Source organism: Bos mutus, chromosome 23 (assembly GCF_027580195.1).
Source record: "Bos mutus isolate GX-2022 chromosome 23, NWIPB_WYAK_1.1, whole genome shotgun sequence".
Taxonomy (NCBI): domain Eukaryota; kingdom Metazoa; phylum Chordata; class Mammalia; order Artiodactyla; family Bovidae; genus Bos; species Bos mutus.
The window spans coordinates 42,710,795-42,735,014 of NC_091639.1; the positions used below are offsets into that span (position 1 = coordinate 42,710,795).

A 24,220-nucleotide genomic window follows, 5' to 3' on the forward strand; every position below is an offset into this window, starting at 1 on the left:
AGGCCTGGCGTGCTGCGATTCATGGGGTCGCAAAGAGTCGGACATGACTGAGCGACTGAACTGAACTGAACTGATACTGTATTGGTGTTTTCCTTTCTGGCTTACTTCACTCTGTATAATAGGCTCTAGTTTCATCTACCTCATTAGAACTGATTCAAATGTATTCTTTTTAATGGCTGAGTAATACTCCATTGTGTACATGTACCACAGCTTTCTCATCCATTCGTCTGCTGATGGACATCTAGGTTGCTTCCATGTCCTGGCTATTATAAACAGTGCTGTGATGAACATTGGGGTACACGTGACTCTTTCAATTCTGGTTTCCTGAGTGTGTATGCCTAGCAGTGGGATTGCTGGGTCATATGGCAGTTCTATTTCCAGTTTTTTAAGGAATATCTACACTGTTCTCGATAGTGGCTGTACTAGTTTGCATTCCCACCAACAGTGTAAGAGAGTTCCCTTTTCTCCACACCCTCTCCAGCAATTATTGCTTGTAGACTTTTGGATCGCAGCCATTCTGACTGGCGTGAAATGGTACATCATTGTGGGTTTGATTTGCATTTCTCTGATAACAAGTGCTGTTGAGCATCTTTTCATGTGTTTGTTAGCCATCTGTATGTCTTCTTTGGAGAAATGTCTGTTTAGTTCTTTGGCCCATTTTTTGATTGGGTCATTTATTTTTCTGGAATTGAGCTGCAGGAGTTGCTTGTATATTTTCGAGATTAATTCTTTATCAGTTCCTTCATTTGCTATTATTTTCTCCCATTCTGAAGGCTGTCTTTTCACCTTGCTTATAGTTTCCCTTGTTGTGCAGAAGCTTTTAATGTCTCTGCTTTTTAATATGCTGTCTAGGTTGGTCATAGCCTTTCTTCCAAGGAGCAAAGTGTTTTTTAATTTCATGGTTGCAGTCAGCATCTGCAGTGATTTTGGAGCCCAAGAAAATAAAGTCTGTAACTGTTTCCATTGTTTTCCCATCTATTTGCCATGAAGTGATGGGACCGGATGCCATGATCTTAGTTTTCTGAATGTTGAGTTTTAAGCCAACTTTTTCACTCTCCTCTTTCACTTTCATCAAGAGGCTCTTTAGTTCTTCTTCACTTTGGTGTCATCGGCATATCTGAGGTTACTGATATTTCTCTTGGCAATCTTGATTCCAGCTTGTGCTTCATCCAGCCCAGCATTTTGCATGATGTACTCTGCATGTAAGTTAAATAAGCAGGGTGAAAATATACAGCCTTGATGTACTCCTTTCCCAAGTTGGAACCAGTCCCGTTCTGACAGCTTCTTGACCTGCATGCAGATTTCTCGGGAGGCAGATCAGGTGGTCTGGTATTCTCATCTCTTTAAGAATTTTCCACAGTTTGTTGTGATCCATACAAAGGCTTCAGAATAGTCAATGAAGGAGAAATTGATGTTTTTCTGGAACTCTCTTGCTTTTTCTATGATCTAACGGATGTTGGTCAGAGAAGGCAATGGCGACCCACTCCAGTACTCTTGCCTGGAAAATCCCATGGACGGAGGAGCCTGGTAGGCTGCAGTCCACGGGGTCGCTAAGAGTTGGACATGACTGAGCAACTCCACTTTCACTTTTCACTTTCATGCATTGGAGAAGGAAACGGCAACCCACTCCAGTGTTCTTGCCTGGAGAATCCCAGGGATGGGGGAGCCTGGTGGGCTGCCGTCTATGGGGTCGCACAGAGTCAGACACGACTGAAGCCACTTAGCAGCAGCAGCAACAGATGTTGGCAATTTGATTTCTGGTTCCTCTGCCTCTTCTAAATCCAGGTTGAACATCTGGAAGTTCTCCATTCATATTCTGTTGAAGCCTGGCTTGGAGAATTTCGAGCATTACTTTGCTAGCATGTGGAATGAGTGTAATTGGGTAGTAGTTTGAACATTCTTTGGCATTAAGATAGTCTGCTAGCCCTAGATCAATGGAATAGGGAATAAGACTGAGTGAAACTGTTAACCCATATTTAATTGTGGTGATTTGTTTTAGAATATGGTTTTAAATGTTCTGTTTTCTGATAAGCTTGTGAATAAGCCATTTTATTTTCTTCTTATCTATCTATAATCCTCAAAGTTAGCCTGTGCCTGTGGAAAATGAAACTCAGTGTTCTTTGAACCATGTCTTTCTTGTTCCAGTGAAACTTCACAACTCAAGAAAAGTATTCTATCTAAATCTTAATATAGACTGGAAACTACTCAAGAAAAATGAAAGATAATGATGACCCTAATGACTGGAATTCCGACAAATGCTTTTACAATTTTTAAGCTTAGAAAAATCCCAACTCTTCTTGGTTAAAGGATAGTGAGTCAAATTTTGCTTTTTAGAGCTACCATACCTCTAGAGACAATGAAATATTTTTGTGGCCAGCCTCACTGGTGGAATATATGATGATTCTATAGAAAATCTGGTATATGGTTCTTCTCTGCAAATACTATGGAAAGTGCTTTTATGGGTTGCTTTGTCTTTACGGCAACGTAGTGATAAGCAGTGGTTCACATCCCCTAATTCGGAATCCTGAGCAGGCCAGAAATGTCACATATAAAAGAAAATCTCATTTAATTGGGTATGACCAGTCAGTAATAAGAGAAAGGACTGAAGTTTATATGTGGAAACAAGGCCTACGAAATCCTCTGAGCACATCAGTTCCTAGTTTATTAAGTCACTGCCTGACAGGTGGAAAGGATGTTTTTTATTTCTGTTTTTAAAAAATATTTATTTACTTATTTGACTGCACCAGGTCTTGGTTGCGGCATAAGGGATCTAGTTCCCTGATTGAAATTATTGAACCCAGGACCCCTGCATTGGGAGCATGGAGTCTTAGCCACTGGACCATCAGGAAAATCCCAGAAAGGATGTTAATTTCTGGTGAGCCAGGATCATTGATGAACTTCGGGTGTCTCAGAGAAAATGAGATTTCATCCACAGTGAAAGGCCCTATCAGCAAAGCTCTGAGAAGGTGAGTTGGGGGAGGGTTCTTGGAATCAGTAAGTTGATACATGGCAATAAAATTATTTCTGGTTATCAAAGGGGTAAATAAAACTATGACCTTACGGGCAAAAGTCTTCTAGAGAGACGACAACTCTCTAGTCTTAACATCACTGAGACCTCTATTTGTTAGCCACACAGCAAGGCGATCGTCACATCTTATTCTAAAACAGACCATATAAAACAGCCTGTCAGATTAAGGACATGGAGTTAGAACATTTCTGGAAAATTTTATTTGGTCAACTCATTACCTTAAGGGTAGGAACCATGTAGGGAAAATATTCCAAAAATTGGAAATAAGGCAAAAATCAGCTTTCTTGATTAATATTGTATGTGAACATTTTCTCATAATCCTGCCTGACCAAAATCTGAGTGTTTTCAAGGATTGTAACTTAACTAAAAACCCAGCTGGCCCTGTACCATGAGAAGTTGATCTGCAGAAAGCTGATAAGGTCTGATGACTTTGCCTTTTCTCTGGTGAGGAAGATAAGTCCATGGTTATGATTTTATTGCTTGTAGTACATTAACCATTCTGAATCTCCAACAGCCATTTCCCAGACTATGTATGTACATCTTTGGTTTGCAAATACTCTTTGAATCTAGCCTCTTATATTCTTCCTGATTCTGATTCATGTTTGGTAACACTTTAAAAAGTCTAACAAATACATTTCTGCAACATATGGGAGGCACATCATAAACAGATAAAGCACCCCCTGCAACTGCCAGCCAGAACCGATCTGACAAACTGCTTTACTTCTGCTTCTAAGTGTTGCTGTTTGCTGTGTCGTCAGGAATTAGACTTTACAGCAACCACCGCTCAAACCACTTCCAAGCCACTTCTGTGTCAGGAACTTCACCTTTTTTTAACGCTGCTTCTCCAAAGCCAGTTGCTTTTCTTGTCACCTTTGCCAGTGAAATGAATGGAGGGGAGATTCCCATTTCCTCCTGTTGCTTAACTGTGAATTGAAGTCTCAGGTGCATGAATTTATTAAAATTTTTTAAACTTATTTTTGGCGGTGCTGGGTCTTTGTTGCTGCTCTTGTTATGGCGAGCGGGGGCTACTCCTCATTGCGGTGTGGGGGCTTCTCTTGTTGCGGAGCACAGGCTCTGGGGCATGCAGGCTTCAGTAGCTGCAGCTCGTGGGCTCAGTAGTTGGGGCTCCTGGGCTCTAAGGCACAGGCTCAGTAGTTGGGGCTCATGGTCTCTAAAGCACAGGCTCCGTAGTCCCGGCTCCTGGGCTCTAAGGCACAGGCTCAGTAGTCGGAGCTCATGGGCTTAGCTGCTCTGAGGCATGTGGGGTCTTCCTGGACCAGGGATTGAACCATGTCTCCTGCACTGGCAGGGGGATTCTTCACCACTGAGCCTCCAGGAAAGCCCAAATTTGATTTTTTTTTTAAAGTAGGACTTAGGTCCTCTATTGGTGCCCTGACTTCCAAGAGGGCCAGCAGCAGTGGGCTTTCCGCACTGTACTATGGAAAGGCAGGGTCCAGAAAGTCCGGGGAAATTTTATGGCATTTTTAAGGTGTTCAAGTCTGATGGGACACATAACCAGTGTCCTTACATGAATTGTGAGGGGCTGTGTGGAGTGGCTGCTGTGATAAATGCTTTGGTTCATGGGTTACATCACTAGTTCTTCAAGTTCAGTTAACCCCCAGACTCACAAGAAATCATAAAATGATTATCTTTGTTTTAAGCCTCAAAGTCTAGGGGTGGTTTGTTCCACAGCAATAGATACACTATTTTTTTTTCTTTCTCTAATTTTATTGAAGTATACTTGATTTGCAATGTTGTGTTAATTTCTGCTGCACAGCAAAATGACTCAGCTATACACATTTTTTTTCATATTCTTTTCCATTATGGTTTGTTTCAAGACATTGAATATAGTTCCCCATGCTACACAGTAGGACCTTGGTGTTTCAAAACATACTGTATTATGTAGCTTTGTGTATGTGTGGCTTTTTTACTCAAATTATTTCTATGAAATTTATCTTGTTGCATTATTAGTAGTTCATTAATATGCATTGCTTATGTAGTATTCTGTTGTATTAATAAGCTATGTTTGTTTCCTGTTGAGAAACTATTTTTTTAGGCCATTTGAGAAAATTTGTGGACATCATGACATTTTACCCTGAAATAGTTTGGCATGTGTATTTTAAGAATAAGGACATTTCTTCTACAGAAGCAGAATAACATCACCTCCAAGATACTCACGTAGGATATAATATTATCTAACACGCAGTCCATATTTAAATTTCCCCTGTGATCCTAGTAATGCCCACTTGTAAATGATTGTTACCTTAAGCTGCTAAATTTCAGTGTCATTTTTTACATAGCAATAGGTTACTAAGATCTGCAATGCAGGAGACCCAGGTTTGACCCCTGGGTTGGGAAAACCCCCTGGAGAAGGAAATGGCAGCCCACTCCAGTATTCTTGCCCGGAGAATCCCATGGACAGAGGAGCCTGGCGGGCTACAGTCCACGGGGTCGCAAAGAGTCGGACACGACTGAGCGACGAACACACAACACAATGCAGTGGGTATGATACCACTGTAGAAAATTTCCTTCCTTATTTCTTTAGGTTTGCTTAATTGCTATTTTCCCAAAGTTTTAGGAGAATTTTTACATCATTTATTTTAAACATTTTTTTTGTTCTAATAAATGTATTTGAAGTTATAAAATTCCCAGCACTCCTTTAATCGTGTCTCACAGAATTCGATAGCTAATAGTTTTACTGTGTGCTCCTGAATGAGTAAGTTTCTTTTATGACTCACCTTTTAAATCTGCTATTTATCAAAATTTTCTTAGTTTGCAAACCATGAGAATTTTAGGTGTCCTTTTGTTATCAAGTTCTAATTTAATAGAGTATGGCTGCTGAGTGTGGTTTCAAAGATATTAATACTTTGGAGTTTATTGGAGTTTATGGCGTCATGCATATTCTCTTTCAGTAAATGTTCTACGTGACTTGAAAAATTATATATATAGTTGCCTTTGGATGATTTTCTTTCTTCCTTTATTATTATTTTTAAAATACTCTTAGAAGTTTTATTAATTTTTTTAGTTCAAAAATTAAAAACATTTTTTTTTGCCTGCACTGGGTCTTCAATGTGGCATGCGGGCTTATTAGTTCCCTGACCAGGGATCGAACCTGCATGCCCTGCATTAGAAGATGGATTCTTAGTCGCCGGACCACTAGGGAAGTCCCTATAGTTTTCTAAAAAGCTTTCCTCCTTATATTCATTGTATTTATTTATTTTAATCTTTTGGCCACAGCAGGTGGCTCGTGGGCCTTTGACAGTGCAGAGTGTTAACCCCTGGACTGCCAGGCAGGTCCCTGCTTTTTAAATGAATCTTTTGAATCTTGTACCTGATTTCATTTCCTTCTTTGCTTTCACTACCCTGTAGCTTAAAGCTGACTAAGCTTGTGGATAGCTGGCTGGTCAATGCATGGCCTGGTAAACCGGCTTTCTGGGGAAAAAAAACAAACAAAACCCAAAGTTCTGATACGTAGCATTTCTGGTTTCTGTAGTATAAATATTTCTGCCGTGGTCAATGTCAAAACTACCAGTGGTTAACAACTGCCTTTCGAATCTCCTGAGTGTTTTACAATCTGCTCTTGTTAAGCTGTTCAAGACAGCTCCAGCATATCACTGCTCTTTTTTAAAAACAGATATTCATGTTGTATTTTAGTTTTACCTCTTGGCTTCATTTATTTAACTTTGTCTTTTCTCCAATTATTTTCTTCTTTTCCTCCTCCTCCTTTTTACATTGTAAGCTGCTACAAGCCCTTTGTGGAATGAGGGGCAAACAATGCAAATTTTTTGACCAATAAAGAAAAAGCCGGCCATCCGGTTTTTAAAGGTTGGTATCTGCATTGAGTTCTCCAGTTTTTAAAGGTTGGTATCTGCATTATGTTCTCAAGGCCTCTGCTGTGCTGTCTGATTTTGTGGCGCACATGTGCAGTTTAGGTCGTCACAAGGATTCATCCCTAGAGTCAGGGAATCCCCATCCCCAGCTCTCTCATCTGGGAGATTCCCCTGCGCCCTCCGGCCCACAGGGGCCCGCTTTCTCCCTTCCCCTGGCCAGAACCATAGTGTTTTTCTCGGAGATGAAGCTCAGGAGTGCAGCTCTGCAGTCGACGCTGGACTTCAGGGCAGAGCTGTGAGAGGAAAGTGGAAAAGCCTCTGAGCCCTCCTTTCCCCTCAGAATGCTGTCTCCTCCGGTTTTCAGTCTCTCCACAATCCACCTGTTTTTTGTTTATTTTTCAGAGTGGTTTAGTGCCTGCTTTTGTCTACTCTCCAGTGTTCTGAGTTGTTGTAATCAGCAGGAAAAATATACTCAAAACTATTACACTGAATTTCAAAATAAGTTAAATCTCGTGGCTAGAAAGAACTCAAGGCAATAGTAATTTTAGATTCATTTTCTCCAAACCGAATACATACTACCAAGAACATAGGGATGTCTTAGGGTGCTTTGTATGTTTCCCCTGAGATCTGGAAAGAAAAGCAGACAGAAGCTTCCTCGGTGGCCCACTAGGATTCTGTTAAATATACCTCTTGACTGCTCACTTGTGTGTCAAATGGCATTGACTGTCATTAAAGCATCTCAGAAGTCACTCAACACCCCATTTGACAGAAGAGAAAACAAGGGCTCAGAGGAGGGGGGTGGTTTGTCCTGTTTCTCAGGAAATGCCTGGCAAAGACAGGTCCAGAGCTCAGCCTGTTGAATACCGTTATTCAAACATCAAACAGCGTCCCAAGTGTTAAATGTTGGGCTGGGCTAATTATTGCAGATTTCAGGGAGGAGATGGTATCTGAGTCTTGAGGGAACAGGTTTCACGTCAGTGGTAGAGGAAGGGCATTTGTAAACAAAATCCCACATCTCCACTTTTGAATTGCCATGACTTACTCATAGTAACCTTCCATTGATTCTTACATTGAAGAGTCAATAGTTGTAGCCCATACCTAAGGTCTTTTGGTTTGGGTTCTAAGACATAAAAAGTTTACAGGCATGTAGCCAATGCTCAGTTCAATAAATGTTGCTTTTTTGGGTTATTGTTACTATTCTTTGAAATTCACAAGTCCCCCTTCCACAAATATTTAAACACTTATCATGTTTTGGCTTCTAATGTGAATGAATGCGTTATGAGAGGAATCCTTTTCCATGTGATCTGGCTGGTGCTTCTAGCTAATTCTCAGGTGTGTAGCTGTCTTAGCTACCTGAGATCTGTCACGTACACCTGATTCTCACTTGCTCCCCCACTGCCCTCCTCTGGGAAAGATGTTTTAGAAGTAGGGGACAAAAGAATACAAAAGATACGCTAACATTTGGGTGGGCAGAAGCCCCCTTCCCAAGCTTCACCTCTCTGAGTGCACACGGACCATACCAGCTTCTGGTTCCAGAAAGTTTATTACAAAATAAAGAAGGAGAGTCCGAGGAAGGAGATTCACTCGTCATAGAATCTTGGCAGCTCATCGCCCAGGATGACGCGATGGTCCACCCCAGCGCCCGTGATGGTGGCCAGGTAGACGACGCCCCCGCTGGAGCCATCCCGCTTCATGGCCAGGGCAATTGCTGCAAAGGGTGCCGGGTGGAGAGAGGAAGCGAGAGCAGCTTAGCTGCAGAAGTCGCGTCCCATGGGACCTCCCTGGTGGTCTGGTGGCTAAGACCCTGTGCTTCCAGTGCAGGGAGCCTGGGATCCATTCCTGGTAAAGCAACTAGATCCCGCATGCTGCAACTAAGGCCCTGTGCAGCCAGATAAATAACTATTTTTAAAAAACGGTTTCCCTTCCCTTCTGCCCATATGCCTACTACTACATGCAGACTTCAGAGCACATCTCCTAGAGATGCGTATTTAGAGATGCAACTTAGAAAAATACAAAGGTTTTCATGCAATGTCCATGGTCTCAATACTCCCACCATGATGATTTTGTAACAAGTAGATAAGCAAGCAGCTCCCAAATCCTTGAATATGTAACAATTGGCTCTTACGGGCTGGCCCAAGCACACAACTCGTTTCCTGCGGTCACCCTAGATCTTTCTTTGGTGTGCGCAGAACAGTCTTGGTTTATGCCTTTTGTCCTGAAGTGCGTTAGTTCCTCAGTCGTGTCCGACTCTTTGAAACCCCATGGACTGTAGCCCGCCAGGCTCCTCTGTCCATAAAATTCTCCAGGCAAGAGTACTGGAGTGGGTAGCCATTCCCTTCTCCAGGGGATCTTTCCAACCTAGGGATCGAACCCAAGTCTCCTGCATTGCAGGCGGACTCTTGACCATCTGAACTTTGTCCTGAAAGCCCATCTCGTTTAGCCTTTGCCCCTTCACTCTCAAAGGTGTCCCATTTGGACATTTCGTTAGATGGGCATCGATGTCTTTCTCGTCCTCACACTCGACGTCCTTACCACGTGTAGCCCCTGCCCCAGGTGCCCTCCCACCTGCGTATTACCATTTGTGGTGAAGCGTCTGCACTCCTCCGGGGACATGCCTGGTTTATACGCTGCATCCACGTAACCATAGATGTAGGTGCTGCCAGAGCCACCGATGGCGAAGGGCTGTCGAATCAGCATCCCGCTCATGGTCCCGTACACCTGGGGAGGCACCCTCCGTTCAGACTCTGGGAGCCTGCATCCTCTGCTCAGCCCTGAGACAGGCAGGTGGTCTCCACGCCCTGCAGTGAAGTCCCAGCACCTCATACGCTTCTCCTTTGAGACGGTCCTATGCTTTTAGGGGCAGTGTCTTTGGAACTCAAGGCTGGAATGCCATATAACCGCCATCTCCCTCTCTGGGGGAGAGGGTAACTCCAAGGAAGGGGGGACGCTGGGAGAGACTCACCTGGCCCCCTTCGCGTTGGTCCCAGCCAGCTACCATGAGATGTGCGGACAAGTCCTCTCGATATTTATAGGTGATGTTTCTCACCACGTTGGCAGCAGCCAGAACGAGCGGGGGTTCCTCCAGTTCCATCCTGAAGGAAGGGTTAGGAATAGGTGGTGATACGCTTTCCTGGAGGTCCACCCTCCTAGACCATCATCCTCATCTCTGCCAGGTGACCCCTAAAAACTAGCTGTAAGGATTCAGACTCCAGCTCCCCTTCCACTGGTGCAGGGGAACCAGAGTCTCACATTACCCACTAGGAAGAAGGTTTCAATTGTTAATTGTTCTCCCTCCTTTACTCTGTTCCCCGCCCCCGGTCCCCAGTGACAAAAGTCTCCTGGCTGCTGGAGCCCTGCACATATGGGTTTAGCAGATAAGCATCACTTCTGCCCCGTGACCTTGGTTCCCACATGGTCACCACCTGATACCGTGGTGGGCGAAGTCCTCATTTTCTTCCTCACTATTTATATTAGGAGAGTGATCTGCAGTGTTCAAATCACTTTTACTCATATTTTTTGGTTTTGGAAATAACTATCTGGTGAGGTAGGGGAGGTGTTGTTAGTTATCTCTGCTTTACAGATGCAGAAACCAGCTTTGAGAGAGCCAAGTGCCAGTTCAAAGAGAAATGAAAGCTGAAGGCAAAGCAAGAAGTTTTCATTTTCCACGGTAGCACCCCTGGAATAGGACACGGTGCTGGCGTTCACTGAGTGGGGGAACTCTAGGCAGCCTGGACGGGGGAGCCCACCGTTTCATACCCATGGAGCTCCAGCTGGTAGGCGGCCATGTCCGCTATGGCCTGAGCGTCAGCAGCTGAGCCGGAGAGAGCGCAGTAGATGTGCTGGTGCAGCGGGGAGAGCTTGTCAAACACTCGGTTCACCACCGCCTCCCTGTCAGCAAGCAGTGCAGAGTCATCAGCGTCAGAGTTGCCAATTAAAAAAAAAAGTATAGTTGATTTGCAGTGTTGTGTTAATTTCTACGGGGCTTCCCTGGTGGCTCAGCGGTTAAAGCGTCTGCCTGAAATGCGGGAGACCCGGGTTCGATCAGCAAAGTGATTCAGTTATACATATATAACTCTTCTTTTTCATATTCCCTTCCATCATGGTTTATCACAGGATTTTGAATAAGTTCCCTGTGCTGTATGGTAGGAACTTGTTGTTTATCCATTCTATGTATATAACTGCGTCTGCTGATCCCAGACTCCCAGTCCTCTCCCCGCCCCCACCTCGGCAACCACAGGTCTGCTCTCTACGTCTGTGAGTCTGTTTCCATTTTGCGGCTATGTTCATTTGTCGTAGTTTAGATTCCATGTATACGTGATATCATATGGTATCTATTTCTGACTGTGCCTAATTTGATCATCTCTGCCATTGCTGCAAATGGCATTATTTCATTCTTTTTTAGGACTGATAGTCCATTGTGATATATATATACACACACACACACACAATATACATATATATCACATCTTTAAAAATTTTGTATTGGAGTATAGTTGATTTACACTGTTGTGTTACTTTGAGGTGTATGGCAAAGTGAATCATATACAGTTATCCACTCCTTTTTTAAAATTTAGTATAAAGACAGTCCTCAGAATGAGAGAAAATATTTGCAAATGATGCAACCAACAAGGGATTAATCTCCAAAATATACAAACAGCTCATTCAGCTGAATATCAAAAAACAAATAATCCAATCAAAAAACGGGTGCAAGATCTAAATAGACATTTCTCCAAAGAAGACATACAGATGGCCAAAAAGCACATGAAAAGATGCTCAACCACTGATTATCAGAGACACGCTCTATCCACTCTGTACATTAACAGTTCGCACCTGCCCATCCCAGACCCTGTCCTCCTCCTTTCTCCCACCCTAACATCCACAGGTCTGTTTTCTATGTCTGTGAGTCTCTGTTTTTGTAAAAATAAAAACTACAATGAAGTATCACCTCACACTGGTCAGAATGGCCATCATAAAAAAATCTACAAACAATAAATGCTGGTGAAGGTATGGAGAAAAGGGAACATCGTTAATACTGTTGATAGGAATGTAAATTGGTACAGACACTATGGAGAACAGTGTGGAGCTTCCTTAAAAATCTAAACCTAGAACTACCATATCACCCGGAAATCCCACTCCTGGGCATATTTCTGGAGAAAACTATAATTCAAAAAGATATATACACCCCAGTGTTCATTGCAGCATTATTTACAATAGCCAGGACACAGCAGCAACCTAAATGTCCATCAACAGAGGAATGGATAAAGAACATGTGTACTGCTATGAACACAAGGGTGCAGGCATCTTTTTGAATTACAGTTTTGCCTGGCTATATGCCCAGGAGTGGGACTGCAGGATCATACATCGAGTTGTTAAAATTTCTGATGTTCTTTTGACAATAGAATGGCTTCAGAGTACATGAAATTTAATGCCTGGATTAAAGCAGGAAGGAAAAAATTGTCTCAGACAAATGAAACCCTGCAAGTAATAATCAAAATCAGACTTACATTTTATAATAAAACAAAAATACTACATTAAATTAAGAACAATCTTCCCCTTACTAATTTTTCTTTGTTATTAACCATCTTGAGGAAGTTGTGTGTCCTATGGCATGTAAAGTAAGTAATGTTGATCTAATCCTGTATACTTTTCTTGTATGTGGGGAAACTGGCCAAAAGGGAGAAAGACAAACTTAGTTCACACAGTGGATCAGAAACCAGGATACCTGCTCGGCAGAACCATCTTTTCTATCTCTAAACACAGATGGAAGGAAGACCTCTGAAATCCCTATTTCCTAAACTGTTTTCAGACCCAATTCGATGACCCTCTGGGACAGGCCACGTTAGCATTCAGGCCCCAGATTGCTCTCCATGAATTCAGAGACCCAATCCCTCACCCAATATCTTATTATAGTGCCTTTCTGAAAGGTTCACTCAGTTTCTCCAGAGCTTCAGTATGCCAGTCTCTTTATGAATGATTAAAATTGTGCATTAGGCGCCATGGGCTTCCTTCCAAAAGTACCCAGGGTCACTGGTACTCACCCTGCAGACACCCGGGAATCCGATCCCACCACAACGCCCCCATCAAACTCTACTGCCATGATGGTTGTCTGCGGAGACATGGGATAGAACGTCAGAGCAGAAGAGCCTTGACCCTTTCATGTTAGATAAGGAAACATTCTCAGAGAGGGGAGGCAACTGGCTCAAGGTTATCTGGTAATTTAGGCCAGAGTTGACTCCCAGGATGGGATTTTTTTTTTCTTCCCGTTTTGTCTATTGTCTTTCCTGGCTGCAAGGGAACGTCAGAGTCTGGCTGGTGGTATCACATAGAAAGAATGGCATCCCTAAAATTCTTCCCGCTGTGAAGAGAGAGGTGGGATGAAGCTCCCAGGGGCTTAAGTGCTCCCTCTGAGTGAAGGGCTCAGGGGGGCACTTCCAGGCCCTGATGATGCAGCTGCACAAATGAATGACCTCTGCTCGGGCTTGTTGTGTGAACAGATGTGCTGCAGATCTTGCCACACAGCAAGTGACCGTGACCTTGGGAAACAAGCTCAAGCCTTTTTATTAGCCCAGAATCGTCCACCCCACTCTCCCCTTAATCAGTTTACTGAACAAGGGAAAACATCTCGGAGGTCAGTGGTTACCATGGCCACGTGTCCAGGAAGGAGTAAAATATCAAGAAACACATGGGACAGTTTAAAATAAAGGTCTCATTTAAGAATTTCTGATCAAGAGGTAAACAGCAAGGGGACTTCCTTGGCGGTCCAGTGGTTAAGACTGTGCTTCCTTTGTAGGGGCCATGGGTTTGATCCCTGGTCAAGGAACCAAGATCCCACATGCCATGTGGAGTGGCTAAAAAGTAATTTTTTTTTCTTTAAAAGAGTAAATAGCCAGGGGAAGAGATCTGTAGCAAGAGAGGATTTGATTGGGGAGTTTTAGCTGACTTTTCCAGGAAAAGTGAAGGAGAATAAAGCCACATTTTCTTTTTTTTAACTTTAAAGATCCTACAAAGGAAGAAACTGCATCATACAGAAGGCAAGTGACTTGCCCAAGGTCACACAGGACTAAAACCCCCATCCAGCTCCCAGGGTTTGTTCTGACTTGTACTTCTTACTTTCCACTGTTCATCTGGTGGTGAGGGGAAGAGTTTCTAATTAATAAATGATTTCACTGCTATATTCCTCAGGGCTTCATAAGTTGTTCTGGCCTCCGGGGATATTGGCCGGGGTGCTCATTTTGACACACTGATTCATCGTGAAGAGCGGACCAGAGATCAGGAGTAACCCCACCTGAGAGGTTACTCCGTTATAACAAGGCTGCCGGAAGCTGAGAGTGGTGGCGGTCACTTGAGAGCAGAAGCCAGCCAGCCAAGGGCTGCCACCAGCCCCCCGGGGGCCCAGCCTGGGCAAAAGTCCTCTAGCAGGTTGTGGAGGTGGATGAGGAAGACACCGGGAGGGGAGCACGGTGCACCCGGCCCAAGTAGCTGCCTTCCTTCCTGGACCAGGCTGGGCACTGGCAGCGCCAGATCACAGGGAACCCCCGTGAGCAGTGCCCGGGCCGTAAGTTCCCCCGCGCGAGTCCATCAAAGGTCTGTGGGACGCGTTCCTCCCCAAGTGCCGTCCTGTTCACTCTGCGCACCTTCCCCAGCTCTCTCCCCTTCATTGAAGCAGCCCCTGTCTCTAGTCCAGAGTGAAAGCGAAAGCGCTCTAGAGCAGCTTCCCCTCAACGCTTTCAGATCGGAGCCCAAGCGCCCCTTCCCCGCCGGCCCCTCGCGCCCAGTCCCTTGGCGGCCACCCGGGCACCCTGCTTCTGTACGGAGACGCCCGTGTTCCTTTTGGGATGCGCGCCCCGGCTGCTGCAAGCGGTCTCCTCCCTCTTGCGAGTCTCCGAGTTCACCCTGTGGCGCTTCCAGGGTCCGCCCGTCCCTTCGTCCCTCAGCTGATGCTCCAGACTCATTACCCCGGTGTGGACTTCTCCTGCCCGGGGCAAGTCCCCGTTGGGGGCTCCGGTCCGCAGCATCCCGGCTCCGCGAGGCTCGCCGCTCCGGGCTCTGGTTTCCAACCTGGGACCGCGCGCGGAACGCTGCCCGAGGCCCCGCCCTCGCGCCGCGCCCGCCAGGGGGCGCCCGAGTCCGCGCCGCAGCGTGGGGCGGCCCGGAGCTAACCTGTGCGGGGCGGGTCTACCCGGAGATAGATGACGCAAGAGACCGGGGCCAGCGGATCTGCCCAGAGACGGATGACGCAGGAGCCCCGCCTGCAGACCCGGGGCCAGAAAGTCCCGGGCAGCGCGGCACCTGCAGGCGGGGCTCGGGTGGCGATCGAGGAGGTCAGCCTCGGATCTGAGGTCCCCGGGCTCCTCCCAGGTGCTCTGGGCCGGCCGCCTCCGTAGGGGCCGGGCCTGGGAAGCCGGGCAGCTTTCGTTTTCTCTTTCCCCTAAACCGCCCGCTTCTGGGCAGCGCCGCGGGCTCGGCCGGCTCCCGGGACTTTCCGAGGCCCCGCCCCGGCCCGCCCCGGCCCCTCCCCGCGGCGGTCCCGGCTCCTGCCCCGGGCTCGGACTCCTACAGCACCCCGTCGGGGACAGCGAGATCCGGGACCGCGAGCGCCCATGGCCTGCTCGGGGTCCCCAGTTCCCCGCGGGCGCCCGCGCCTCCCCCGCGCCGCCGTCGGGTGGCTGGGGACGGCGCTGCTTCTCCTCGCCGACTGGATGCTGCTCCGGCCGGCGCTGCCCCGAGTGGCCTCGCGGCTGGTGCCCCCTGAGCTGCCGCTGCTCCGGGTCTGGGTGGCCGGCCTGAGCCGCTGCGCGCTGCTGTGGCTGGGGGCCCGCGGCGTCGTCGGGGCCGCGCTGGGCTTCCGGAGGGAAAGCACGCGAGTCCTCGGGTGGCTGGCTGTTTTGGAGCCGCTGGCGGCGGCGCTGGGCTTGGCCCTGCCGGGACTTGCCTTCTTCCGAGAGCTGGTCTCCTGGCGAGCCCCCGAGGACGCGGACAGCGCCGGGCACCTGCACTGGGAAGGTCGCCTGGACGCTTTCGCTTTCAGCTACTGGGCGGCACTGCCCGCGGCCACCCTGTGGTATAAGATCAGGAGCCTCTGGGTGCAAGGAGCTCGCGGGGCTTTTGGCCTGGCGATGAGTCGGCTTCTAGTCTTCCTGGGTCCGGAGAAAAGCCACGTGCAGTTCATTCTGGCCCTGGTGTTCCTCTCCTGTTTCGGTAAGGGGGGGTGGTGCAACGGGAAGGGGGACGGGACTGGAGGACTGGGTAAGAATCGAGGGGCATGGTCAGTGAGATCAATTGGTGTGGGTTCTCGGAAATGTGGGTGAGGGGAAGGGGACCCAGCTCAGGTCTTGATCACCCCACTGGAGCGGGAAGGTCCTGACTGGGTAATTGTCAGGGGTCCTGGACTCCAGGGCTGCCCTGCGTGTTGTTGCTTTACTGGCCACCGTGGACAAAGGCTTTTCCGGGGCAGCCCATCCTACAACCGCTAGGCTTCCTCATTAAACCTCTAAAGGTCTTTGGGCCCCGTGTAAGTGGAGATGGTATCTTTCTGCCACTGCTCTGCAGGAGAATGAATAAAGGCCGGTGGGCCAGGGCCTGGTGAGAGCTGACCTGCTTAGACTTGCTATTTGTTCCCCTCCGTAGGGGAGATGGCCATTCCGTTCTTCACTGGCCGGCTCACCGACTGGATTGTACAGGATGAGACCGCCGCTGCCTTCACTCAGAACGTGACTCTCATGTCGGTCCTCACCATAGCCAGGTCTGGGCACTGAAGTTGGAAGGCTGGGGGACAGGGGATTCGGAAAAAGTGGGAATTGGAAGTTGGGGCTGCCGTCCAGGGTGAACTTCTGGGGGACCTCCTGACCGCCCTGGGCCCCCTTCTCTTGTCTCCCTGTAGCGCAGTGCTGGAGTTCGCAGCGGATGGAATCTACAACAGCACCATGGGCCGCATGCATAGCCACTTGCAGGGAGAGGTGTTTCAGGCTGTCCTGCGCCAGGAGACAGAGTTCTTTCAAAAGAACCAAACAGGTTTCTCATGAAAATCTTTTCACTATCCATTCACTTACTGTTTATATACCCATAAAGTATTAAACTATTAGTCTCTCAGTCACGTCTGACTCTTTGGGACCTCATGGACTGTGGCCCACCAGGCTCTCTGTCCATGGAATTCTCTAGGCAAGAATACTGGAGTGAGTTCTCTAGGGGATCTTCCCGAACCAGAGATCGTACCCAGGTCTCCTGCATTGCAGGGAGATTCTTTACCATCCGAGCCACCAGGGAAGCCCATACCTCCTCTTTTACTTATAACCTTGATTTCTATCTCTCACACATAAACATTGTCATGTCTTATTCTCAACATGTCTCAAGAGCAAAACATACTCCTTTTATTTAAGAAAAGCCTAGTGTTTCCATCCAAGCCTTACAGACTTATCCCTCTGTGTGTGTTTAGATACAAATGACTGGAATTTAAAACCTTGGAATTTTGAGATCACAGAGTCCAGCCACCTTGCTTTGCAGAGAAGGGAACTGAGGCCATCCCCAAATGCTGGCACTTGAATAGATCCGTATGGACAGAGATGAACTCGGAGACAGAACCCCTCTCTTGATTCTCAGTCCAGTGCTTGCTACAGTTTCCTGGACTGCTGTCTAACAGCAACTTTGTTTCTCTCCAGCTATGTTAGATGATCTGCTTAAGTTTTTCCTGCCCCTGTACCTGGGATATAAAAGTTCTTAGAGAACAGAAATCTGTCAGAGAAAAGGAAATTCACAAGTGCATCTTTTTTTTTTTTTAAACTGGAAAGTCTTTAGCCAGTCTTTTCCTCTGGAATAATTTCTCCTTGTGTTGAGGTTCCAAGTCTCCCTAACCACTGACCTTGTCTTCTCAGCCTTCTTAGAACCCTTCCCTTGGCACCCTGGCTCACCTGTCCCTCCCATCACTCTGAGATTCTCATTCACACCACCCTCTTCTCCCCAACCCTTGACAGGTGAAATCACATCTCGGGTGACAGATGACACGTCCACCATGAGTGAGTCTCTGAGTTCGGATCTCAGCCTGTTGCTGTGGTACCTCATCCGGGGACTGTGTCTCCTGGGGCTCATGCTCTGGGCGTCCCCGTCCCTCACTATGATCACCCTGGTTGCCCTGCCCCTGCTTTTTCTTCTGCCTGAGAAGATGGGGAAATGGTACAAGGTGTGTCTGGGGAGTTGCCTCAACCTACACTGACTCCTATTGCCCAGATGTGGTGGGCTCGCTTCCTGTCAGGGTTCTTTCCTGGCGCCTGCACTGATTCATCATCTCTGTGGGTCTATTTGTGCACATTCTTGGGCTGCTCAGTGTCAGTTTTCATGTTCTCCGTGTCTTCTAACGTCTCCCACAACCTGAGGTTAGGATTAACATATAGACAGTACTGTATATATATTAATAATATAATCAGTAACAACCGACTGGATAGCACAGGGAACTCTGCTCAATACTCTGTAATGATATATAGGGAAAGAATCTGAAAAAGAATAGATACTGGGTTGCCATTTCCTTCTCCAGGGTATCTTCCTAACCCAGGGATGGAACCCAGATCTCTTGCATTGGCAGGTGGATTCTTTATCACTGAGCCACATGGGAAGTCATATATATATGTATATATACACATAAATATCTATCACTTTCCTGTACTACTGAAGCTAATACAATATTATAAATCAGCTATGTTGTTGTTTAGTTGCTAGAAAGAAAGAAAGTGAAGTCACTAGTCGTGTCCACCTCTTTGCAACCCCATGGACTGTAGCCTACCAGCCTCCTCCATCCACAGGATTTTCCAGGCAAGAGTCCTGGAATGGGTTGCCATTTCCTTTTCCATGTTTATTTGCTAAGTCATATCCAACTCTTTGCAACCCCCGCCCTGGACTGTAGCCCACCAGGCTCCTCTGTCCATGAGGTTTCCCAGGCAAAATACTGGAGTGGGTTGCTGTTTCCTTCTCCAGAGGATTTTCCCGACCCAGGGATCAAACCCATATCTCTGAACTGGCAGGTAGATTCTCTGCCACTGAGCCACCACAGAAGCCCCCAAATAAACTGTACTGTAATATAAAAGAAAATAAAAGAATATGACACTGATCTCAGGAATATGACCCCCATGGCCCTTCTGAAGCATTTCCCTCTTTTTTGTTTCTCTTTGGTATGGGGGCGGGGGGGTTGGTGAGTGGTAGGAGCTGTGTCTTTTTCTCTCTTGTCCCTCTGCTGCCTCTCACCTGTAATCTCTGATTGGATAATTCAGGTCCTAGCATCCCTCATGGTTTGCCAACCTTGTGTGGTATCTCTGGTTCATATCTCCACAGGCGTTGGCAGAACAGGTACAAGAATCTCTGGCAAAGTCCAGCCAGGTGGCCATCGAGGTGCTGTCAGCCATGCCTACAGTTCGGAGCTTTGCCAATGAAGAGGGTGAGGCCCAGAAGTTCAGGCAAAAGCTGCATGAGATGATGGTGCTCAACCGGAAGGAGGCCCTGGCCTACGCGGTCAACCTCTGGACCTCCAGTGTGAGCACCTGGGCATGAATGCCTATCCCCTGATATCCCCTATCACCATTCCCCTTCCCCTGACCCTGCTCCGCACTCTTCCTTCACTGGGCAGGGGTGGGTTCAGTGTCTGTATCCTAGCAACCAGGGGCTGGGTGACCTAGTGTTCTGAACCCCCTCCTTCTTTCTAGGCATGCTACATGGCTTCTTTTCCCCATGGTGCACCGAATCTCCATGACCCCCTTTGTAGGAAAGCACCATGTCTTCCAGTCCCAGGACTTCTCCTTGCCTCATGGGGCAGCATGGGGAATGGCAGGTAGCTTTTGTTGGGCAGCTTCATGCTGGGACTATGCAGATGAACTTGTGAGAGACAAGGGACTAGCAGAAGCCAAGGAGGAGGGGCATCTTGTGATGTAATTGACCGAGAATTAGACCAGTGATCAGAAGTTCCTGCCTTGATGCTACCACTTGTTAGCTCTGTAGCCATGGGCTATTAATAGTAACTTACCTTCTCTGAGACTTATTTTCTTATTTTAAAAGATGAGAGTGCTATAACCTTGTTTATAAGATTCTTGATATGAAAATTAGATGACATCACGTTCATGAAAGCCTCTTGTGAAGAGCAGAATGCTCCCCAAACAAGGCATTCCTGGTGATGGTGATGATGGTAGTTGACTTGTATCCTGTGCGCCTGAGTGATCACACCACGGGATGCTGTGATTCATCCTTTAATCCCCATTGAGCCCCATGTGTTACTTGGTGCAAAGGGACTTTCTCTCTCCTTGATATTAACCATTCTGGTTCTTGACTTTCCTGCTTCAGTCCCTTTTTCTCTGTGGTCTCTCCACAGCTCTCAGGGATGCTGCTGAAGGTGGGAATCCTGTATTTTGGCGGGCAGCTGGTGACAAGTGGGTCTGTCAGCAGTGGGCGCCTGGTCACCTTTATTCTGTACCAGATCCAGTTCACCATAGCTGTTGAGGTGAGCTCCCTCCGTGGCCACTCCCCAGTGCTTTTCCTTCCTGTGTGCCACCGCCATTCAAGTCACTTCCCTTCCCTCCCTCACCCTCCTCACATCCTGTAACCCTAGCAACAGACTGGGTCCTTCCTGCATCCCACCGCACTATTCATACCTCCCCTCCAGGTGCTGCTGTCCAGCTACCCCAGGGTACAGAAGGCTGTGGGCTTTTCAGAGAAAATATTTGAATACCTGGACCGGGTCCCTAACTGCCCAAAGAGTGGATCATTGGCTTCCTTAACTTTGCGCGGCAGCGTCCAGTTCCAGGATGTCTCCTTTGCCTACCCAAACCGTCCGGATGTCCCCGTGCTGCAGGTACAACCTACAGATCCCTCCATTCCTCCAGCCTCCCTCTCAACTCGGTCATCCTAAATGGTCTTCCTGCCTTCAGCCTGCTTAGCACCATGTACAGACCCTCCCTCACCCCTCAGAGGCAAAGATGAGTAGCATTTGTCCCCTAAAACTGCCCCAGGGATTTCCGTGGGTGGTCCGCTGGTTAAGAATCCGTCTGCCAATGCTGGGGGCTTGGGTTCGACCCTTGATCTGGGAGGATCCCACACACCATGGGGCAATTAAGACCATGTGCTCTAGAGGCTGTGCTGTGTAACAAGAGACGCCACCGCAAAGACAAGTCCACACACCATAAATAGAGTAGCCCCTGCTTGTTGCGACTAGAGAAAGTCCGGATGTAGCAGTAAAGATGCAGCACAGCCAAAATACACACATAAATAAACAAAAAGCCGCCCCAAACTCAAGAATAGTCCAGATTTCCAAGGAGAATGGGAGTGGATGCTCTTAGGGAGAAGGTTCTCCTGTAAGGCATCACCGAAGCAGAGGCTGTGTCTCCAGTCTTCCGTATTTCCTTTTTCTTTCCAACTGTGCTTTTGAATATGATTTTTTCTTTTTTCCCCACAGTGTCTGAGATCCAGCGTGTGGCTCTTGGTGCTTAAGTTCTGCCTTTGTCTTTGTTTCATCTTTCATCTCTACTCCACGGGGAGCAATCTATGTCTGTGGGAAGGGAGGAGCTGCTGTATTTCCCCCGCTTTTCTCCTTTCTTCTCTGGGGGAAGACATAGACAAGACACCATAATGAGTGGATGATACCTGGTCTTAAGGTTAGGGGCCTCTGGCTCTCTTTTAGTGTGTGGTTCTCCGGCTTCCAGGGGCTGACCTTCACCCTTCGTCCTGGTGAGGTGACGGCGCTGGTGGGGCCCAACGGGTCTGGGAAGAGCACGGTGGCCGCGCTGCTGCAGAACCTGTACCAGCCCACCGAGGGCCAGGTGCTGCTGGACGGGGAGCCCCTCCCCAAATACGAGCACCGCTACCTGCACAGACAGGTGAGCAAGAAGATGGCATGGGGGAGGGCAGGGAGCCTCAAGTCAGGAGAGCCTTCTCCGAGGGCACTCTGAGCGGAAGTTAGGAGACCCTGGGGGAGAGGTGGGCGTGTGGTCAGCAGAGAGGCCGTGTCACTCTGTGACAGGCTCTCAGTGGAGATGCTCAGCCTTCAGTCTCTAGATGACCACACTCCTGTGTTCCTCGTTCTATGACTCTGCACTGTATTTTGTCCTAGGTGGCTGCTGTGGGACAAGAGCCTCTGCTGTTTGGAAGAAGCTTTAAAGAAAATATTGCCTATGGCCTGGTCCAGGAGCCGACCATGGAGGAAATCACAGCTGCTGCGGTGGAGTCCGGAGCCCACGGTTTTATCTCTGAGCTCTCTGAAGGCTACGACACAGGTGCTTGCTCCCATCACCCCCCCAGACATCTTTACCTTCACTGAAACCCCAGTAGTCTTGCCTTCATTCCTTAGGTCCTCCCACCCCACTGACATCAGTTTGAAGATCCTGTTCTCGTGTCTCTTGCATCCTCATATTCTCAGAACTCCTTTACCTTCCCAGAACCTTTCTTACCCTGCTGCATCCAGCAGTCCTTGTTGGGTGTGCGTGTGTGTGCATGTGTGCTTACCCAGTCCTCGCCTTGGCCCTTGTCTCTGCAGAGGTGGGTGAGGCTGGGAGCCAGCTGTCAGGGGGTCAGCGACAGGCAGTGGCCTTGGCTCGAGCTCTGATCCGGAAACCACGCGTACTCATTCTGGATGATGCTACCAGCGCCCTGGATGCAAACAGCCAATCCCTGGTGAGACAGTCGTCTTCTTATTGCCTATTTCCCACCCAAGCTGCCTTGCCTCACTCATCCTCTGTCATTATACTACGTGGAAATTTTCCAATCCAGTCCTTGTAGTTCTCAGTTCCCACGAGCTTCTCTCCAAGGTGGCCTAGTACCTAGAGCCATATGCTCAGTCATATCTGGCTCTTTGCAACCCCCTGGACTGTAGCCCACCAGGCTCCTCTGTCCATGGAATTTCCCAGGCAAGAATACTGGAGTGGGTTGCCATTTCCTCCTCCAGAGGATCTTCCTGACCCAGGGATGGAATCCGAGTCTCCTGTGTCTCCCGCATTGTGGGTGGATTCTTTACCCACTGAGCCATCAGGGGAGCCCAAGAGGCCTAAAACTGGTTAGAAGAGATGATCTACAATCCTGAATCAGTGAAGCCAAACATGAGCAAAAGGCCATGCTTGTAATGCTAATGTGAATTGAACTTTTTCTACGTGCCAGCCATGCTGGATGGCCCTTCACATGTACTCTCTCCCTCACTTATCACGAACTCTTGTGAGCTGGCTGTTGTCATCCTCATTCAACAGATGAGCACATGGACACTAAGAGAGGTGGAATTACCTGCTCAGTGTTGTGCAGCTGTTGAGTAGCAGAACCTGGACCCCAGTAAAAGTCTGCTTGACTTGAATGCTCATGCTCTTTACTCAGTTTTATTTCCTTAAAAGAATATAAAAATTAGGGTGGAGAGACTTTCCAGTACCCTCCCCTCTCTTGTTTTGAGTTTCACCCTAGGACTCTTTACTTTTATTCCACTGTTGCCACCTCATGTAAACAGCCCTTCACAGATCATAAGTTTGACAGAGAAGCACTCAGAAGGAGACTCTTCACTCTCTTTGAGGTTATTGGCAGAGGTGGTATTGATTGAGGCAAAGTCCCTCCCAGCTCTGGAAACACAGGTGTCTTCCTGAGCCGGGAGGGGTCCTCAGCTCTGACAGTCTGTGTCTTTTCTCAGGTGGAGCGGCTGCTCTATGAAAGCCCTGAGCGGGGCTCTCGATCAGTGCTTTTCATCACCCAGCGCCTCAGTTCGGTGGAGCAGGCTGACCACATCCTCTTTCTGGAAGGAGGCACGATCATTGAGGCAGGAACCCACCAGCAGCTCATGACGAATGAAGGACGCTATTGGGCCATGGTGCAGGCTCCTGGCCGGCCAGGGGCTCCAGAATGAAACACTCCTCAGACCCGCAGACTCTGTCTCCCTCCCTCACTCCCTCCTGTCTATAGTGGAGAGTTTGAGAACAGAGGTCTTACCAGAGCTGCAGCATGGGCAGCTGCTTCTGAAACGTAACCCCCTAGGTGATACCTGAAATTTTGCCATGAGTGTTACCTGCTCTCCAAGCTCCTCTTGTGGTGATGCGGATTTCAGGCTTGAAAACAGGGGTGCTAACTCCTTGTGTAACTGGGTTTGGAGCCAGGGTTGCTGTGGCTAGCACCCAGACAATGAAGAGATTTAGAATACACATGGAAGGTCGGCTTCTTTCCAGTCCGACCCCAGGCAGATGCTGGCCCATAAATACCCTACAGTTTCTTGCGTAAGTACACTGTAGTTTCTTGATATTTATAATAAAATTGGTGTTTTGTTACCCTGGTTTCTCATGTTTTCATTGGCCCAAGTGGCCCGCCGAAGTTTGCAGCGCACTTTTCGGAAGCCGGATCTTTCCCTCCTTCGGCATCCTCAGTGATCCCCAGC

At 47.9% G+C, this 24,220-nt stretch overlaps 2 protein-coding genes across 3 annotated transcripts; one reads left to right on the forward strand and one right to left on the reverse strand.

Annotated features, from left to right (window-relative positions):
* Window positions 1–8,382: 8,382 nt before the first annotated feature.
* On the reverse strand, window positions 8,383–15,183 carry PSMB9 (proteasome 20S subunit beta 9). 2 transcript variants are annotated; one of them, XM_070361430.1, is made up of 6 exons: window positions 15,019–15,183; window positions 12,897–12,964; window positions 10,615–10,746; window positions 9,821–9,950; window positions 9,435–9,576; window positions 8,383–8,566 (listed from the first exon to the last, which is right to left on the reverse strand). In XM_070361430.1, exons 2-6 carry the CDS (start codon window positions 12,953–12,955, stop codon window positions 8,439–8,441), a joined length of 591 nt encoding a protein of 196 aa, XP_070217531.1. In that variant the 5' UTR covers window positions 12,956–12,964; window positions 15,019–15,183; the 3' UTR covers window positions 8,383–8,438. The 2 variants fall into 2 exon arrangements, with proteins under 2 accessions (XP_070217531.1, XP_005891441.1); XM_005891379.3 differs by lacking the exon at window positions 15,019–15,183 and adding an exon at window positions 14,814–14,972.
* A 134-nt stretch (window positions 15,184–15,317) lies between these two features.
* On the forward strand, window positions 15,318–24,113 carry TAP1 (transporter 1, ATP binding cassette subfamily B member). Its single transcript, XM_014476876.2, has 11 exons — window positions 15,318–16,056; window positions 16,486–16,600; window positions 16,739–16,869; window positions 17,826–18,031; window positions 19,174–19,371; window positions 20,201–20,329; window positions 20,492–20,680; window positions 21,528–21,701; window positions 21,935–22,097; window positions 22,358–22,494; window positions 23,486–24,113. Exons 1-11 carry the CDS (start codon window positions 15,459–15,461, stop codon window positions 23,696–23,698), a joined length of 2,253 nt encoding a protein of 750 aa, XP_014332362.2. The 5' UTR covers window positions 15,318–15,458; the 3' UTR covers window positions 23,699–24,113.
* Window positions 24,114–24,220: the final 107 nt, after the last annotated feature.

What these genes read in the sequence shown, in the direction of transcription:
- PSMB9 (XM_005891379.3), bottom strand. Translation starts at nt 14,873, where the DNA reads ATGCTGCGGACCGGAGCCCCCAACGGGGACTTGCCCCGGGCAGGAGAA. An exon ending in GATTCCCGGGTGTCTGCAGG is followed by an intron (nt 10,747 to 12,896) that starts GTGAGTACCAGT and finishes GCTTGCTGACAG; the next exon opens with GGAGGCGGTGGTGAACCGAG. An exon ending in CAGACGCTTCACCACAAATG is followed by an intron (nt 8,567 to 9,434) that starts GTAATACGCAGG and finishes CACCCTTTGCAG; the next exon opens with CAATTGCCCTGGCCATGAAG.
- TAP1 (XM_014476876.2), top strand. Translation starts at nt 15,459, where the DNA reads ATGGCCTGCTCGGGGTCCCCAGTTCCCCGCGGGCGCCCGCGCCTCCCC. An exon ending in AGTTCACCATAGCTGTTGAG is followed by an intron (nt 20,330 to 20,491) that starts GTGAGCTCCCTC and finishes CCTCCCCTCCAG; the next exon opens with GTGCTGCTGTCCAGCTACCC. An exon ending in ACCGCTACCTGCACAGACAG is followed by an intron (nt 21,702 to 21,934) that starts GTGAGCAAGAAG and finishes ATTTTGTCCTAG; the next exon opens with GTGGCTGCTGTGGGACAAGA.